At 29.9% G+C, this 19,555-nt stretch overlaps 1 protein-coding gene across 1 annotated transcript; it reads left to right on the top strand.

Annotated features, from left to right (window-relative positions):
- Positions 1-19: 19 nt before the first annotated feature.
- LOC126738471 (soma ferritin) lies at positions 20-18,589 on the top strand. Its single transcript, XM_050443835.1, has 3 exons — positions 20-336; positions 13,223-13,447; positions 18,129-18,589. The coding sequence occupies exons 1-3, from the start codon at positions 232-234 to the stop codon at positions 18,312-18,314; spliced, it is 516 nt and encodes a 171-aa protein (XP_050299792.1). The 5' UTR covers positions 20-231; the 3' UTR covers positions 18,315-18,589.
- The last annotated feature ends 966 nt before the right edge of the window (positions 18,590-19,555 follow it).

The following is a 19,555-nucleotide window of genomic DNA, read 5'->3' as shown; positions in this document are numbered from 1 at the left end:
AACCGGACCCATCAGCGTGCAATAACATTATTCCTTACCGATAATAAACAATTTACTCCTTATTATTTTTAACCGGGGACGCTCCTGCTTGCGCGACTCATCGGCGTCTCGACGTCTTCGATTATTCCAGTGCGCCCCGTCAGTCGATCCCATATTGTGCAATAACGCGTATTTACACGGAAATTTTCCTTGTCCAGTTTTTCATTTAATTCGTAGTAATTCGGTGTGAAAATGGCTCATTCCCAAATAAGACAGAATTTCCATAAGGACTGCGAGGATGCCATTAATAAACAGATCAATATGGAGTTGTTTGCGAGTTATACGTATTTGAGTATGGTAAGTTAAAAAAAATTCATTGTTTTTTTGGGGTAATTTACACCCTTAAGGGAGGTTTTTAGTTGAATAGAAGAATTAGTTAAATTTTAAGTCAGTAGAAGAATAAAGCATGAATATTCATAAGAAATAGATCATAATAAGTATTGACCTTTTTAAAATAATTGCTCTGCAGAGTATGAAATAAATAATACATTAAATGAAAGGTTAAAAATAATGTTGAATAATTTATATATTATAATTAAATATATATTATAATATAATAAATTATGTTAAAAAATCAAAATAATTGACAAACACTTTTGAAGATTTTTGTAAATTTTTTGATCTCTTAAATTATTTGGAGATGAAGGGATTTGTAATCCCCAATTAGGTGTTTCCCATAAAAAATCGTTAAAATGTCCGTTAATTGTATTTAATCCTTAAATATGAATAAAAGTATTGAGAACTTTACTGAACGACTGTTGTCTGTTAGAACGTGATTTTCGTTTTTGATTTCCTTGCTTTATTCCATGACGCATATTATGAGGCAAGGTCGTAATTATTGGTATATTTTATTTAGAATAAATTTGTTATTTTATTGAAATTCTGGCTATACAAATTGTTTAAATCGTAGATTTAATTTTTTTAAAATGAAGATGGACTTTTTTCTTACTTTAAATAGAAAATGCTTCTTTGAACATTCATGTGAAATGTATGCACGAATAATCTAGTTTGGTTTTAATTTTTTACATGGTAATTAATGTATATATGCATTCCTTTTTAAAAAAAAAATTTATATTGTCAAAAAACCAAAAAATAGATGAAATTTTATTTTAAGATTTTCTTTAAGATCCATCAGATAACAAGCTACAAGGAATTTTCATTATTTTATTCATTAAGAGTTTCTTTAGAAAATAGGTTTCTAGTTTTTCTCTCGAACTGTGTTTTTTCTAAACAAAATTAACGATAAAAAACCTAAGAAATGACAAGTCAGAGTTTCCCATAGTCTTGTTTTTCAAAATCTTGTAAATTTTATTTTTTAATTGAGTTCCTACACAAAAATAAAAAAAGATACATATACAGGGTAAGTGTCCAGGATCTCTATGGATCGTCATTTCTACAGTCAGTGAGGATAACTCGGTTAAAATATATTAAAGATAGTAGTAATTTCGGTTATACCGGAAGTAGGTGTCAACTTCATTATTTTAAATAGACCCTACATAATATAGAATGAGAATTTAAATACGTTTTGTGTACGTATTCACGACAAAAGGAACAAATTCACATAAAATTCAGGTATTTTTTTTTTATTTTCTGGACACATCGATTAGTAGTCCATAACTATCGCGTCAAGAGTAATTTTTTTACATAGAATCTGCTGTATACTATTTAAAAATTAATTAACCTAAACCTTATGAAATCTTGTAAGGGTATGGCAACAATGCCAATGATCCTCGTAGAAAATTGACATATGAGAGAGTTTTTGCAGTGCAATGTGAAAAAAATGTCGTCATTTATTTGAGATGATTGAGTTTTTTTTTGCTTTTCATAATTTACGTTTTACAATTCTATGATATTTGCTTAATACTTTTTGCATAGCAAACCATATGCCTAAAATCAATGATTTGTCAAATATAACGTAACGTAACAGACTTGTCAAATATGTCAATGATTGAATTTACCAAATATGACTTAGCAACGAAACATAAAATTAAACCATAAAAACTTATTCTCTATTTATTGCAACTACTACTTAATTTGTTATCCATTTGATTCAATGCGTCATTTGCAATGAAAATTACAAGTTCAAGGTTACAGGGTGTCTCAAGTAAAAACTATGACGCCAACATTAATTTTTTATGTTATTTTTAAGGTTTCTTAAAAAGTAAGTGGACCTTGTTATTTTCTAACAGTTTCAAATTAGACCCTACTTGATAACGGTTTGCCATACATTTGTGTGTATAATTTCATATTAGTTGTCATTTCACACACCATGATGATTGATTGACACCGGGTTCGTACACAACAAGAAGTCTGTTTATGAATCTATTTATGCAAACTCATGGTGATCGTCCTACAATAACTAGATCCACCATTAGCAAGATTGAATAAAAATTTAGGTAATACGGCCATGTAAGAAACTGATCTAAAGGAAAACTTCCAAAGGTATATAGGTGTTCTCCTCTGAATATTCTATTAGAAACAGAGAATAATTCCCATATTGCGATTAATACAAGTTTTGCAGGAATTGGAGTTTATCAGTAGGGTCATTGACAAAAACACTTAATGTAAATAAATATCATCCTTATAAACTCCAACTGATACATGAATTGTTAGAACACGATTTTGATCGCCGAGTGCAGTTTTGTGACTGACTAACAACGACAATAGACATGTCGGCCAGCTTTATTTTAAATGGACATGTTAACAAAATTGCAGATATTGGGCAACCGAAGATCCTCATTGGATCCCAGAATACCACACACAGCGCCCTCAAAAAATTAATGTGTGAGCAAGTATTGTGAAAAATCGAATCCTTGGACCTTTTTTTCGCCGAAACATTAAACGGCAACGCTACTTGGACTTTCTACAGTTTGAACTTCTACCTCCTTTAGTTGTTTTATTCCCTGATCCACAAGAGGCTAACATACCTAGTAACGAGATATGGTTTCAACAAGACCTCCTCACTTTGCTATCGCCGTTTGGATTTGACGAAGGACCGTTTAAATGGCCACCAAGGTCACCGGATATAATACTATTAGATTTTTTTACAAGGCTATTGGAAGTCCAAGATTGATGCGAATAGACCAAATATTGTTGATGATTTGGTATGCTATAGAAAAGAATTGAAAATATCAATATATATTCAGAATATCTTCATCTAAGTCTTACCTTTTACATATTCAAGTTTCAAAAAAGTCAAATTTCTCAAAGAGATCTAGTTTCTAAAATCTAAAAAGGACTATACAAAATTATTTTTTTTTAATTCAAAAAGTCGGTTATGTGTGTTTAATATGATCTGAAACCATGTTCTGGCGTTTGTAGCCCTAAGATTTCTAGGGATCTGATGATGCTTTTAGAAGCAAAACACGTGAAACCGCTTTTTTTAATTTACAAAAAATAAATAATTTTCAGACCGAGAATTTGTGTAGTCCCATGTGTATTGAGGGCTCAAAATTAATTTTGCGCAAACAGACTGCTTTTAAATAGTGATAAGACACATCGGGTGACATTCTCTATGAGAGATCTGTCAGAAGGAGAAAATGCGTCAGAGGTGAGTTTTCTGGGAGTCATTTTGGACCCAAGGCTGCAATAGGATAAGCATATTGATCAATAGAGGCCTATAATGTGCTCAGAAAACTTTGCAGTTGTATCTCTGCTGATATTTTAAGAACATCATACTTTTCCATTTGTCATTCTCGTCTTTCATATGCAATTCTTGCCTGGGGCCATGCAGCAATGGTAAGCAGGGTTTTTCGTTTACAAAGAAAGGCGGTAAGAGTTATATCTAGTTTAGGTTACAGGGATGATTGCAAAAATATTTATGTTAGTCTTGGTCTCTTGATTGTGCCTTGTTTGTATGTGCTAGAGTGTCTGCTGTATGTTAAACAGTGTGAGGGTCAGGGTATTACCAAATATGACTAAGGTTTTACCAATTAAAGATTTCAAGCAAAGGGTGAAGCCTTTTCATCAGCCTTTACTAAACAGTGCGTTCTTTTCTTTTAAAGAATATCTTAATTCAGATTTTAACTTGTTGTAAGTGCCATTATTTTTAATGTTTTTATTTCTTCTGTTTTAGTATGTATCTTACGTAAAAAATATTATTTGTAATTGTTTTACCAAACCCTTTTAAGTCATTTTTTTTAATTAATATTATTTTATCTTTTTTGACGTATGTAAACTGTATATGTAATAACATAAATAAATTATTGATCTTTTATTAATCTTATAAGAAAACCTTTTCTGTATATTTTGGTCTGGTTCCTTGTAGAAAAAAACCAATTTTAATAGAGGGTGCTCAAAAAAGAAAAATATACATGAAATTTAATTAACCGTCCAAGTTTTTAATTTAATCCTATTAAGCATTAAAAATAAGGATAGCTTTGTATGAGAATAACTTTTCCTAAAAGTTTGTGGTTTTCCGCCATGACAGAACGTCATTAAAAAAACAATAAAGTGATACAATAATGGCATTACTTGTCATTTGCAAGTTGTCAATAATAAATCACATCAGGACAATTGAACAAATTACACACATGAAGATTGTTTTCACGGAGAATGTGATGATGTTATTTTAAGGACGTGTTTCACATTGACGACCATATTTCCAGAAAAAGAGGAAATCATTAACACTGCCAAGAAAATTATACCTTAATTATTTAACTTTAAGAATTTTGGATTCGGAAGAGTTAATGTGCAGAAAAACTAACTAGTTATTAAAAAAGAAAATATTCAAATAGAATAGCGAGTTACAGATATTATTTAATTACATATCCAAACTGATTCCCTTGAACATTATTTCTGACTGTTCTCCAGCTGAAAAAATCAAGTACTTTAAGATCTGGAGTGCGGGGTGACCAAAGATGTGGTCTGTTGTCAATCCAATTGATCCTAAAACATATTTTGTAGCTAATTATTGACTAAATACCCGATATATGGAGGCGCGGAATTTCTGTGATTAGCCAGCGGCAAATTTTCTAAGTACATAATTTCAAAATTGTGCAAGATGTTACGATAACGCTCGCCTACGATAACGACGTGTTTTATAACTAGAAAGATTGAAAACCGCCTTCAATTACAATTTAAATCATAAAATTCTAAGGTCACGGCGCTGTCATTCTTTATGGCAAAATAAGTATTAAATGTCAGGACTCTTGAAAATTTAGTTAATTAGAATGCACATTTGTGTCGCTCCAATAATGAAAATACGTCGATTAAAAATCCCGTTTTTCATAAACTTCGCTTCATTTGTACAGGTTTGTCCAGAAAAAAAAACATTTTCTTGGAAAATTTTAGAATTCTACTGGGGAAATTCACAGAATTCTACTCATAGAAAGTTAGTCTAGTTTAAATGCTGAATAAAGGAAAAGACATAGATCAAAATTGTGTTTTCGTAAAATCTTACTATTGATGACTGAGATATTCTAATGCTACTGGTCTGATAATATAGCAATTTCAATATTTCCATTTTTAAATACTGATTTATTTTACTGCACTCTTGCTCGTACGGATCCAAAAAATTCTCGAAATTTCATATAATTTAATTAATATAATTTTCTCGACAGTACTTTGTGCTGGTTTCTGTGTTGCCGAAAATGGAGTCGCAAAGGTATCAATATTCTTGACATAAAATTCTCCGTAAATATTAAACAAATTTAAATAAGGTGTAATTTAACAGTCCCGGCTTGACAAGTAGTGACATTATTGTCACTTGATTGTTTTCTAACGCTACGTCGTCATGGCCAACTGATACAATTGAGAAATTGTATTTTTGAAAATTGAAATTGTATTTTTATTTTACGATAAAAAAATATTAAATTGCAAATATTTCAAAAACTACTTTTTTTCGGAATAGGTATTTTAATACTAAGTTACTCTTATTTGTAATGCTTAATAAGATTAAACTATAAAACTAGGGGGTGTCCGTTTGAAAAAAGTCACTTTAGACGGTTTATTAAAAAAGTATTTAGATTCTGATGTAGGATTTTAATAATATAGAGATTAATTACATTTGATTGAACCATTTAAAATAACAAAGTTGACACTTACTTCCGGTATAACCGGTATTTTATTGTCAAATTTTTAGAATTTTTCTAATTATAGTTTTCCCACAATCGATCGACACGATTCCTGGAGACTCACCCTGTATATTTTAAAAATTGAATTTAAATTAATCTTACTTTTAATTTTACTTATTACAATTTTATATAAGAATTTTTTTTTGTTTTTTTTTTTATACGTGTATGGTTTGAATCATTAAAAATTTCTCCCCTCTATTTGTTTTTCTTTCTATTTTTATATAAGAAAAAAACAACATTTGAAAAAATGCGTACACTTTTGGCTTTAAGGGATCTAATTGCACATTGAATAAAAATCATTTTTGCGTGTCTCTTTTTTTATTAATTGTACTTAGTACAGTCAATATGGATTAAATAAAAATGTTTTTTTTGTATTTTAGACATCTGAGGTATTTTTTGTTTAATATCACATATTTCAGATAATTTATTAGATTATCTTGGAGATTTTTACATTTCTTAGGCTCTTGCAGAAATTTGATACATTGTCCAGGCACTTAAAATAACGTTTTATTTCATTTCAGACATTTCATTTTGATTATCTTTGATGCTTTTGGAACTAATGCAATGTCAGATAATAAAAATTATTTTTTATGTTTGGTCGGAATCTAAAAATTATATAGCTTTATTTAAGCTATTTTTTATATTGTCCGATAATTGCTTTTCATATTTTCCAGGCCTCTGGATTTATACTCGTATCTTAAAAAAAAAAAAAAAATAATTTGTCCTATTTTTTAAACTTTAGGAATTACTTTTTAAGGATTCCAGTCATACTCATAAATGACGGATTCATACTCATAAAATATAACGCAGAATGCCTGAAAGATAGATGCCGAAATTATTGCAAGCAGAACTTACGTGGCCAACAGTAAATATTTAGATTTCGTTTCTGATTCCATTGCGTAATTCCATGACGTATATTATAGCGCAAGGTCGTAATAATTGTTTTTTTACTTGGTATATATTTGATATTCATAGACTAAAAAATACTTGAAACATTCATGTAAAACGTATGTACAAAACAAAATAGTTTTGATTTTTCGATTTTGGTTTTTTATAGAAATCATTATTAGGCTTTTCACAGTATGCAAATTTTCCTTGCTTATTTAAATTTATGAAAAAAATTAAATGATTATAAAGCAACTTAATTCATGAATTTTTTCAAGTTTTGGTTTTGTTTTTATGCAAAATTATTTAAAATATACAAATCTGGATTGATGTTCATTTTGTTAATAATTCTTGTTTTATATTCGAAATTTAATTATGTTAATAAAAATCTTTTTTTTATAAGTTTAAATAGAAAATACTGAAAGCAACTTTGACAATTTATGAGAAATGTTTTCCTGAAAAAATTTCCTAACTTGTAGGTAGATATCGCTTCTAAAGAGAAATTATTAGGGAATCTTTATATTATCAAATGTTGAAAAATATATTGTTTAAATTTTTATTACATTTCTTTAAGATTTTTCCATTATTATATTTTCTATAAGATCCAATTATATGGTAACGTATGCTAACGTATCTTATGACGCAAGGTTGTAATAATTGGTGTTATTGACCTTGATATGGATTAGTATATGTTTGATATTTATGGACATACTTATTCTTATTTCTTAATAAATAGTATTTCATTTTATAACTACAAAATACTCAACTCTTTAAACATTCATATAATATACTTGCACAAAAAAAATATTTTTTAATTTTGTTAATATGATTCATCTCTCGCTTGTGTTTTTTTTTTTATAGAAAAACAATTTAATTCACTGTTTTTTTTATTTTTTCTTATTTCTATAAAAAATTACTTATTATTTTATTTTTCTTATTTCTATAAAAAATTAATTTACGATTCTGGATTTATGGTAATTGTGTTATAATTGAGATTTTTATATTGTAAATGTTATACTATGTTGTAAATACTATGTGATAACTATAGTCTGATGTTGCCTATAACTTAGAAACCTGCAACAGAAAGTGGTTGGCGTTTCCTATTTGAAATTCAAAATTCAGCCGTAATATTAATATTTCTTTCCGGTTTTTACACCAACACATAAATATTAAATATTTAAAATTCAAATTAAAAAAAAAATTATTTGAAGTCGTAATCGTTTATCTGCTCAAGGTTTTTATATGTATATTATTAACAATTCTTAAATATTTTTTAAATAAAATTTAAGGACATTAGAAATCTTTAATCAGGATATTTATAATCCTGAAACATAAAAGTGCTACAATTTTCCAATTTTATTTCTTATTTCGGCCTTTTGTGGCATTTGTCCATAATTTTGCCAAACTTTCAACATTTTGAACATTTTTTCTACATAAAAGTTTACGATTTAAATATTGTTCATAAATATTATAATTAATTAAAAAAGAAGTCTTGATTAATTTACTATAAATCCCCCTTACATATAATGTCATTGACGAAGTCATGAACATTTATCTATGTATCAGAATAAGTGTACCCGAAATATAAAATTATATTTTAACAAAAAATTATTATGAGATCACTTCGAGAAGTTGATTTTCCTAAAAAAATTACATTTTAAACCTATTAAAGAAATTATACAATTTTAAAAAATTAAGTTTTGGAAAATTAAGTCCCTCCCTAATTTTCTTCATTTTAATCATACATTTTATAAGAGTTTAAATTCTAGGTTAAAAAATAAATCAAAAAGAATGACGAATCGAATAAAGAAAGAATTGTGTATTTTCTTTATCAAGGATGTTAAATTGTAAAAAATCCTTATATTTTTTACCAATTATATTGAATAAATAAAAAAGAAAATATATTTTAATTTTCCATACCTTTTAAAGAAACATACATTTTAAAAAATGCATCGATTTTTCACAATATAAATTCTCTGAATAAGAAAAAATACAAAGGGATTTAATGAACAATCACAAAATTCGTAAAATTCCTATCTATTTGCTATCGCTTTATTTTTTTTAAATTGTACATCGAGGGTCAAAAAGTAGGACCCTGTAAGTAACATTTTGGAAATATTTCAGAAGAGCAATAAAACTGTTTAATTTTTGTAATAAACGACAAGTAATGATTTTTTTCATATATTTATTTATTTAGCAGGAACATAATGACATCAGTATAACAAAAAATAATAATTTTCTTTTTTTTATAAAATAAACTACATTTACGAGGTACTGTCACAGATGTAAATAGCTCCGCACGTACAATAATACAGATACGAGGAATTGCATTTTTAAAAAACTACGAAAAAAACACAAATAAATTTTGTGTATTTATTACAGAAAATAAAATAAGAGAATATTCAATATTTTCTGCAAAGGAGTATTAAACATTATAAAAATTTGTACTAATACCCTAAACCTATTTCCTAGCATAATTAAATACCTATTAACATTCTAATAATCATCACATTATCAGGTACTTCAAAAAGTTTGTGATGGTTTTTTTCTAAATTTAAAAACAACATCTTTTTATAAAAGTATTTTTTATGTAGCAACCTAAGACAAATTAAATTAAATTAAAAAAATGAAAAATAAAAGCTGACAAAACTTTTATTAGCAAAATATTTTTACTTGTAAGGCAACTGTTCATAAAAACTCCAACAATCTTTAGGAATTGTAGCCTTAATGTTCTGTAAATTATCATACTTTTTTTTCGTAATTGGAAGAGGCGATCGGTAAAGAGGCGGAAATATTACATTGTTAAAGTCAACATTTTTTGGTCTTAGGAGAAGGGGGTGAAAGTCTTCGTCAGAAAATTTTAACTTGAATGAAATTGGCCCATTACAATATTGTAACGCTCTAACATTGGTCACAATAGCCCTATCATTATTCATTCTTGAAGGCCGAATCGAGGCATACTTTAAAAAATCTTTATGGCTGTAGTTTTTGAAAAACTCGTAGCCCATATTCTTTACCAAATAGGGATTTTTAATACGTGCTTGCTTAGTCATTTTTAAATAATCACTTGGTAAATAGATTTCTTTGTTTTTTAAGCAGGTTTCAATAGCACTATGGACAGAGTCACACTCCATCTGAGTGTGACCCTTTTCCAAAAACTTTTGCGTAATTTAAACATCATGCTTCTCTGATAAAAACAGAATTTTCATTAGCGAGCACACTATTCCTATTTTGCGCAGAATAAATAATGATAGGTCTTTTGGCCTCTTGGGTAAAAATTTGCTCTTGTAAGTAGTCTACTAAAAAGGAAGCATAAACAGATGCTTTCCCATCGGCAATAGTTTCGTTAAACCAATAACAAACGGCTTGGTTGTTGACTAAATTATAAATCGTGAAGTTATGGCAACACAATTTCTGTTTATAGTACAACGTGCTAGCTGGTATTTGCGGAGATAGCTTCACAGCTTGCACATCCATGGTAATCATGTGAAACTCACCATTGTTCCTTATATTCTTCCGCTTCTATATTTTCGTTCTTATACTTAAAACAGACATCACATTAGTCCTTTTTAGGTCGGAATATTGAGATTTTCATTTCGTCGGCAAGTTTAGTCATTGTAATAATTGACATTGGATTTTGCCCCTTTTCTTGGCATTGCTCCATGTAAACACGGTATAAATCGGATCATGACTGAAAAGACTGTTCCAAGTACATTCTGTTGGTATCTTTTCGACAGTAATGTGTAGGAAGCTTGTTTAAATTTTGTAGAAACTCGGTAAGAAAGTTTCTGTCATTTTTAAAAATATCTTGTCGTTTTTCTCTCCTGTTTATATCGGTTTGGTTGCTACTAGCTGCTCATTTTCAGAATTCATCGCCCAGGATCGTACGGACCATTCGCCGAGATTAAGGGTATTCAAGTACATTTTCTTACAAAGAGTAATGGATTGATTACCGATAAAAGAATAATTTAGTGTTTGGGATCTACGAGGTGAATCGATTTGTTTCGACGGCCTCTTTTTATCGCATACTTTGACACAACAAACACTTGGCGTTGCTCCCAAGCCATATCTTCCCAGAACTTCTTGAATAACTTTTCTCGATCCTCATTTGAAATAAGAAAACATTTTTTGTAGCATCCTTCACTTTTTCTTTGTTTGAACACTTACACCTTTCTTTTATCTTCCTTTCCTGGCGATTTTTGTTTTGAAACATATTTTTTTGATTTTTGGGCTTTGTGAATCCCATGTAGCTTTTGCCTATCAACCTTAGTTTTTTATTAATAGCCCTTTTATTGTACCCTTTTCGCTTTCTATTTTTATGTTCACCTACAGGTTGTTCTTCTAAATCGCTATCCTCTTCTGAAAGTTGCCCTTGCGGTCCTTCATTTGAATTGTCTTCGACCATACTTTCTTCAGATGAGTCGGAATCATCGGGCTCCATATTGGCGTCGTAATCAGGATCAGACAATGTGTTTTCTTCGGGTACGTCATCCGTAAATGAATTTGTAACGCTCTGAATAGCTTTCGAATACGACCTCCGCATTATTGATTAGTTCAGAAATATCCTCAGAGCTTAGAATTTGGTCCAACTCAAGCTCGAGTAAAGACTCATTGTTAAAATCACTTATATTTGACAAGTTCAGGTCATTTTCTCGTCCTAGGCATTTAGTTACTGTATTTAATTTATTTGAGTTTAGATTTTTAGCAATTGCCACCATTTTTCTTTCTCGGCTAGATATTATAATTGTATTAGTAGTCTTAAACAGCAACTCGTAAGCGGTAATACAATTTAAATTAAAAAAAAATGCAGGACCTCGTAAGTGTTACCTGGAAAAAAAGTGGTTTAGGTAAAGAAAAATTATATTTATTATAAAATAAATTAAACACAAACTACAAACAACAACTTTAAAACAACTATTTTTAAAGTGATATAAAATTTTAGCTATTTTAAACATCTCACCGGCCAAAAACACAAAGCACTTCCATGAACAACAGAAACGGTCGCTAACAAGGGTTAACTGACAAATACGAGGTAATGCTTTCAAAACTGACACGAATGTAAATACGGGGTTATGATTTTTGCGATTTGCCGCTAAAATTAAAAACTGATTAATATCTAACTTGGTCAACAGATGCCACCATCTATTCCACGCATAATGGTATATTAAAACTAATTTAGCCAAAAATGTTAGTTACGAGGTCCTGAATTTTTAACTGGAAGCTGACTACATTAATTGAATTATTTTTATAACAAAATGTCATCCATTGTTACTTTTTCATAACACAATAAATTTGATAAAAATCGTCAAATTTTTGACAATTCAATGATCCAAAATTTTCGCTTGAATAAATAAAAATGATAAGATATCCTAAATATAATATAAAATTTTCTTTAACATAGCTTAAATAAACACATATATATTGAACAAATGTCTGGAAAATTACTCTAATTCAAAAAAATTACGCAAAATTCGAGAAAATCGGAAAACATTTCAAGGATATTGCATAACATAAATATCCTGAATAAATGAAATTTGCTCTAAATTCGTGGAAATGTATACATATAAAAAAAATAAACCTACATTTTTGTATTGCATTGGGCATATTCACACAGATAATTCGGCTGTGAGATTACTTACGTGTATATAACTAAAAACTTAAAATGTAGATATTTATTAGACAGTTGATAAAGCGATCAAATTAAACTACGCAAATGGTTTTTTTTAACGGTTTTAGAGAAAAAATCTATTTGAATCGAATATTAAGGGTGGAATTAAACATGCAAATGCAAAAATAAACAAGGAAATTATCAAGTTATAAGTGCCAAAAAAAATTAATTTGCAAGATACAATTTTGTTATTTTAACCTACACATAAAAGTTTCCTATGAAAAACTGACCATGACCAGCATAAAAATAAAATTAACCCGCTAATTGCACTTGCTATGAGTGCTACTGGTGCTAGGCTTAAAATAAACAAGCACTTATTAATAACTGGAACAAACATTTTCACTAGTTCAATTTTAGCCGAACCGCTTTTAATTTAAACATATATTAAAACATAAGTGGTGCCAATCTGAAAAATTCTGATGAAATACCGCGCAACATTAAACCAAATTTAAATAAAGACTTTGTTTAGTTTAAACTGGCTTGTTCATGCGACGTGATATAGGGAAGTTATAATTAGTTATTTTGATCTAAAAATGATGTTTCTATCTTTGTCTAGGCCTATCATTTTAACAGAGACGACGTGGCCCTTAAAGGTCACTTCAAATATTTCAAAGATGCTTCTGAAGAAGAGAGAGAACATGCTCAAAAGCTTATGGAGTACATGAATAAAAGAGGAGGCAGAATCGTCCTCACTCCTATTGAAGCCCCCGTTAAGCAAGAGTGGGTGTCTGCGCAAGAGGCTATGCACTCTGCTCTGGAGTTGGAAAAGGCTGTTAATGAGGTAAGAAAAGCCTTATCGATAAAAAATGATGTGTTAAATAATGTGTGTTGGACCAACCTATATACTTATAGTTCAGTAGATAAGAGATTTTCTAAAACTTTTATGGCTGATCGAATAGGTGTATCAAAAGAGGCTTCTTTGATTCTTCATTTAATCAATCCATTACAATATCAAGACTATATTAGACTCCATGATGACTATTACTAGCGTTCTTCAAGGTTCAGACTAACACTTTTCCTCATTTACAAGAATAATTAACTTGAACTTGATATTGAAGGAGAAATTAGAACTTTTGCAGATGAAAGTATATTTTATGAAATTTTCTATGTATGTTTTCCAAGAACCTGTAAATATTTTTTATATAATTTGTCGTGCTTGATGCTTTAAGTGGTTTATTGCAAACAGACTATCATTGAATAGTGATAATACTGTTAGGGTTTTTTTCGGTCTCAGACGTGTCTCTGAGGTAAATCCATAGGAAGTTAAATTTCTAGGAGTGTACTATCGTGCAGAAAAAAAAACTGGGACAGCAAAATCTCCCAAATCCCTTGGTCTATTAAAATAATATATTTTGAGGTTGTCAAAGGTAATTTAATTTTGTGATAGCTGCGTCAACAAAATCGTTCTTTCAAAATGCCCGCATTATCTACTCATCAAAAAGCGATAATATACACTCGTCTGATGGATGGAGTTCCTATAAGAAGAATCGCAGAAGAATTGGGCATTAGTAAAAATACCATTTCCTTAGCTAAGGCAAAAATTGCAGAATATGGAGCTATTGTAAGAAATTCAGGTTCTGGTCGACCAAAAATTTCAAACGACATTTAAGATAGAGAGTTAATTGGCTTTTTAAGAAACAATCCGTTTGAAACAGCAATAAAGGCGAAAGAAGACACGCATTTTCCTGGTTCTGCTAATACAGCTCGTAGTAGCAACGTATATAGATTTCAACTATTTGTTAGACTATGGTAGTAGGATAAGAAATTCGGAAATTAAAAGTTGCTGTGCAACAAATAAAATATTTTTGACTGAAGCAAACAAACAGAGAAAATTAGAATTTGCCCATCAATATGCACACCAAAACAACATATGGGAAACGGTAATATTTTCGGATGAAAAAACCTTTCAATCATTCAATAATGGCAAAATCCGCGTTTCCCGTTGGCAAAATCCGTTGGTGTAGTCTGTGGGCAAGATTTTATCTTCCAACATGATAATGCTCCTATACATACAGCCCCCATAGTTCAAAACTACCTAGACAAAAGACGAATTCAAGTTTTACCGTGGCCCTTGAAAAGCCCTGATATCAACCCAATTGGAAGCGTTTGGGGTAAAATGGCAAAATTTATGTATAAAGATAACTTTAGGCCTAGAAATCAGAATGAATTACGCCTAAAGATAGTTGACGCATAGGACCAAATAACCGAAAAATATACCAGAAACTTAATTTTAAGTATGCCACGACGTTTGCAAGCTGTAATTGATAACGACGATGCGCTTACTAAGTATTAATAATTTTTTGTTATTCCATATTATCAATAAAGATATTAGTTAGTTTTGCTTTATTTATAAAATGTGTTCCAAATAAAAATAAATATCGATATAATAAATATCGATAAAATAATATTATTATTTAAATATGTAATTATCAAGACTCCAAAAATTCATAATGCGTAAATATGCATACCATACCCAAGGAATCCGATTTACTATAATAGACTAGGAGACAATTCCCTACCTAAATTTTATTGTCCCAGTTTTTTTTCGGCACGATGGTACCTGGACCCAAAGTTGACTTTTGAGGTGCATGTTGATAAAACGGCTATAAACTGTCTAGAAATATATAACTTTTGCGAAATTTACTAAAAATTCTTCCTCGTCATATATTAGTTCAATCATATCATGCTATATTCCAATCAATAGCAACTTATGCTATACTAACATGGGGACACTCCAGCCATGCGGCCCGCATATTTTCTCTACAGAGGAGGGCCGTTAGAGTTATTGCTAGTAAGGGATACCGGGAGGATATTAACTAACTTTCCGTGACCTAAACATTCTAACGATTCCATCAATGTATATATATGAATGTCTTACTTATGCGTATAAAAACCAGCATCCTGAACAACACATGTCATAGTCATGATACAAGGCGCGGTGGTGGGATCAGAATTGGGTTCCTAAGGCTTCAGAGAACACGATTTTCCTTTATGCGCCTATTATGCGAAACTATTATGCCTACTGCGAAACTATTATGCGCCTTTGTTTTATAATAAACTATGTGCGGAAATTAGGGATCTCGCCTCTCCATGTTATGGCTCAAGAGTCAGAAATAGCTTCTATAGTCCGATCTTTTTTACTTCTAATTTTTAGATTTTAAAGTAAATATAGGACTATTTTAGGTTTAAGATTTAACTTATATCTGAACATTTAATTTAGTGAAATTTATTTTGTGATAAATTTTATATTCATAAATTTTAAATATTTGTATTTCAATTTTATGTTGTGTGTTAATGATAACTGGTTTTACTAACTTTATGCTTGATTTAATGTATTATATACTGACTTGAGGAATAATTTGTAAAATTTATTACTCGTAATATATGAATCTGAATAATTTTGAAAAATTGTGCATGCTTTACCACTTGCTTGGAACCATTTCTTACCATAATTATTGTGAGTACTACCTCATTTTGCGTATCTTTAAGGCATTTGACGTAACTTTTTATGTTTTCGAAGATTTGGAAAAAATGTGCGCTTACGAATTAATCCAAAAATAATTTATTTCCATAAGACCTCGTTGAAAGAGGAAAAGAGAAACGCGTAGATAATATTGACATATAAGCTAACTTTACAATTATTAAAAAAATCACGTTTTCAAGACATTTAAGGTTACTCTTTGTAATTCAGACATTGAAAATATTTTCCATGACCTTTAGGCATCTAACGTCATTTTTTATTATCTGCAAAAATTTGAAATAAGTTTTAATGTTTTTCAGAGTTTTTAAATAATTTTTCGGGATCTTTAGGAATTCAAAGTCATTTTATGCGCCCTTTAGGCATTTGACGCGATTTTTTTATGTATCCAAGGAAGTTAAACAGAATCTACATTTATTTTCTTATGCAGTTTTTTATGTTTTCCCAAGAATCTTGAAAAATGGTGCATGTTTTTCAAGGTTTCGAAATCATTTTTTATTTTTTCCAAGACTTTTTCTTTAGTTCAGGCTTGCCACTTTTTCAGAATAATTTCTTTTTATAAAAGTTCGTTAAGAGAAGAAGAGAGTAATGAAGGTTGACATACAATTTAATTTTTACCTTTAAAATATTTTTATATCTTTAAGGTATTAATATAATTTTGAAAAGAATTTAAGAAATATCACGTTCTCCAGGCATTTAGAGTTACTTTTCATGTTTTCCAGATACTGTAACCAATTTTCCATGTCCTTTAAGCACTTGACGCCATTTTTTACATTCTACGAGAATTTCGTATTCGTCAGTTTTTAAGTAATCTTTTGGATTCTTCGGGAATTCGACGTAATTTTTGTGCGCGTTTTAAGCATTTGACGTAAGTTTTCGAAGAATTTAATCTAACGCAGTTTTATATGTTTGCCAAGGAGGCTTTTGCGGTAGTTCTATATACCTTCCAGACATTTGACATCAATTTTATAACTTCCAGAAATTGTACATAATGTATTTATTAGGCATTTTGGGTAATTTAATTCATAGAGTTAAAAATTTTTTCAAAAAGACATCTCTTTTTCTTTCGGTCCGTGCTTTTCGGAGTAATTTTTTACCTTTTTACGTATTTTTTATGTGTTTTCGGCATTTTAAGGTGTCATATGGGATTTAAAATATTTTTTCCTATACAGTTATATTATATAGCTATATTACTTAGCTATAATTATTAAGAAACTATTTTTGGAGGACTAATTACCCAAAAAATCTCAAACTATTCTAAATAATCACACACACCTATACCAAATTTCGTCCCAAATTTATAAAATGAAATATGCTTTATTGTATTACATGTAAAATATGGCAAATGCAAAGGTGAAAAGTACCGCTAGACGTCATTTTAAGAACCACCTAGAGAAAAAATAAATTAAAACTGACTTTTCACTCAATGAACTATAAGCAAATATAAAAAAAGAGTACAGAGCAAATCTACCATTTTGTATTGCAGTCTGTTAACAAAAAGTCCATAGTCAATATTTAGATATCCAGGTATACTAAGCACTAAGGTTTCAAAAGAAAATATTTGTATTAGATGTTAAAATCCTTTTAAATTCATGCAATAACTTTAATTTTTAATATGCTCTTTGATGTATGGAAAGTGAACTCTTATTAGCCCGCTCTGAGATTTGACGCAAGTCAGTTAATTAAATTGAAGGCTTCAGGAAGAGAACCGACCTATGATGGTAAATATATTGTAAATAATCTGCATACATATAATATTGACAGCTGCATATGTGCTGAATTAAATCAGCTGTAAACAGTAGTTGACCCAATATAGAACCAGTCCCACAAATCCTCCACTCGAAAGTTGCTACTTCACCATCCATCTTACAACCTATTGCCTGTTATTAAGACAGCTATACAAAACAACCCATTTCCCTATAATACAATAATAATATAACTTAAATTATACCAATTTAACTTCAATGAACCAATTTCGTTCCAGAGTCTATTGAATCTCCATAGCACAGCCTCTGGTCACATGGATGTAAATCTATGCGACTTCCTGGAAACTCACTTCCTACAGGAACAAGTGGATGCCATCAAAGAAATCGCCGATCATGTTACCAACTTGAAGCGTGTTGGTGATGGACTGGGGGTGTTTATGTTTGATCAAAAATTGCATGATTAATTTTCGATAAAACCCTAGATATGTTATTGAAAACTAATTCTTAAGACTTTTCACATTACTGGTTTTATATATATACTATATTATAGTCAATTAGGGTTTCTATATTTAGGCATATAATAAGTCAATTAGAAGCTTTTATATTATATTGTAATATCTTATTGCAAATATACCTAGCTGTAAGTATATGAGGTTCTATATATAATATTATGTGAGATGAAGAAGGTGCTGTTAATGTTAACCACTGAATAATAAAGACATTTTAAGTTAAGAAGAAATATTAGCAGATTTCTAGTCGTTATTTTATAAAGTTACCTTTAATTTATTATTATTATAAAGGGTGTCTGTGGCAGAAGACCTAGTCTTTTAAGTAGCTTGCTATACTCACTATAAGTTTACACATGACGCTTTGGTTTAATGATGCTCAATTCATTTTTTCACTGTGCAACATAAGTTTTATCAACAATTGACATATCTTGATAAGAAAGAAGAACATTTTGGGATTAATCCAACAAAAGTTGGAGCTTCATTGATAGACTCCTTAAATCATCAAGTTGTCCCCAAGAACTGTGTCTTGGTGACAGGAAGGCACAAGGTAACACAGATGCTAAGGTAAATTTTGTACACACAGTTTTTCTAGTGTATATGAAAAAAAACAACTGTGCTTGCTGTCCCAGATTATAAAAACTGTGGTAGACTGTCTAGTAGAAACTTTAATGCCAGAATCAGTATTACTGAAGCACTGTCCATGTGCTCTGCACTTCTATAATATATTTATGATTTTTCTCTTGAGTTAGGCATGTTCCCTCTTAGAAGAAAATACTTACATAGTACCCAAATTTAAATCAGGTTAAAGGAATGATATTGAAAAATATTGTGGAATTTGCATACAGCTGGCAAACCTAAGCTTCTTGACAAGCGTTAACTACGTAACTACTTATTTGTCTAGATTAACAGACAACATAATTATACCATAGCATAGTATAGAAAACCTTTATTGCTATATCTTTAAGGATCTCAAGTGGACAGTATTGATACAGATTTCACAAAGGCAGGTGATAAACTAAATAATTTCTTAATTAGCAAATTAAAGGCCATTGGAATAACTGGCCCATGGCCTGTCTTGTAGGTAGCCCCCAAAACATAAAAATGAATGGTGTGTTGTCTCAGCTTATTGAGGTCCTCTCTGGAGTTCCACAAGGATCAAATTGTGAGCCAAAATATTTGACTTTACTAATGTTTTT

This window comes from Anthonomus grandis, chromosome 7 (genome assembly GCF_022605725.1).
Source record: "Anthonomus grandis grandis chromosome 7, icAntGran1.3, whole genome shotgun sequence".
Classification (NCBI taxonomy): Eukaryota; Metazoa; Arthropoda; class Insecta; order Coleoptera; family Curculionidae; genus Anthonomus; species Anthonomus grandis.
This window is presented reverse-complemented; position numbering and strand designations above follow the sequence as displayed.

Excerpts from the sequence above, each read along its gene's own strand:
- LOC126738471 (XM_050443835.1), top strand. The coding sequence starts at position 232 with ATGGCTCATTCCCAAATAAGACAGAATTTCCATAAGGACTGCGAGGAT. Across the intron at positions 337-13,222 it reads GTTATACGTATTTGAGTATG|GCCTATCATTTTAACAGAGA; the intron begins GTAAGTTAAAAA and ends ATCTTTGTCTAG. Across the intron at positions 13,448-18,128 it reads TGGAAAAGGCTGTTAATGAG|AGTCTATTGAATCTCCATAG; the intron begins GTAAGAAAAGCC and ends ATTTCGTTCCAG.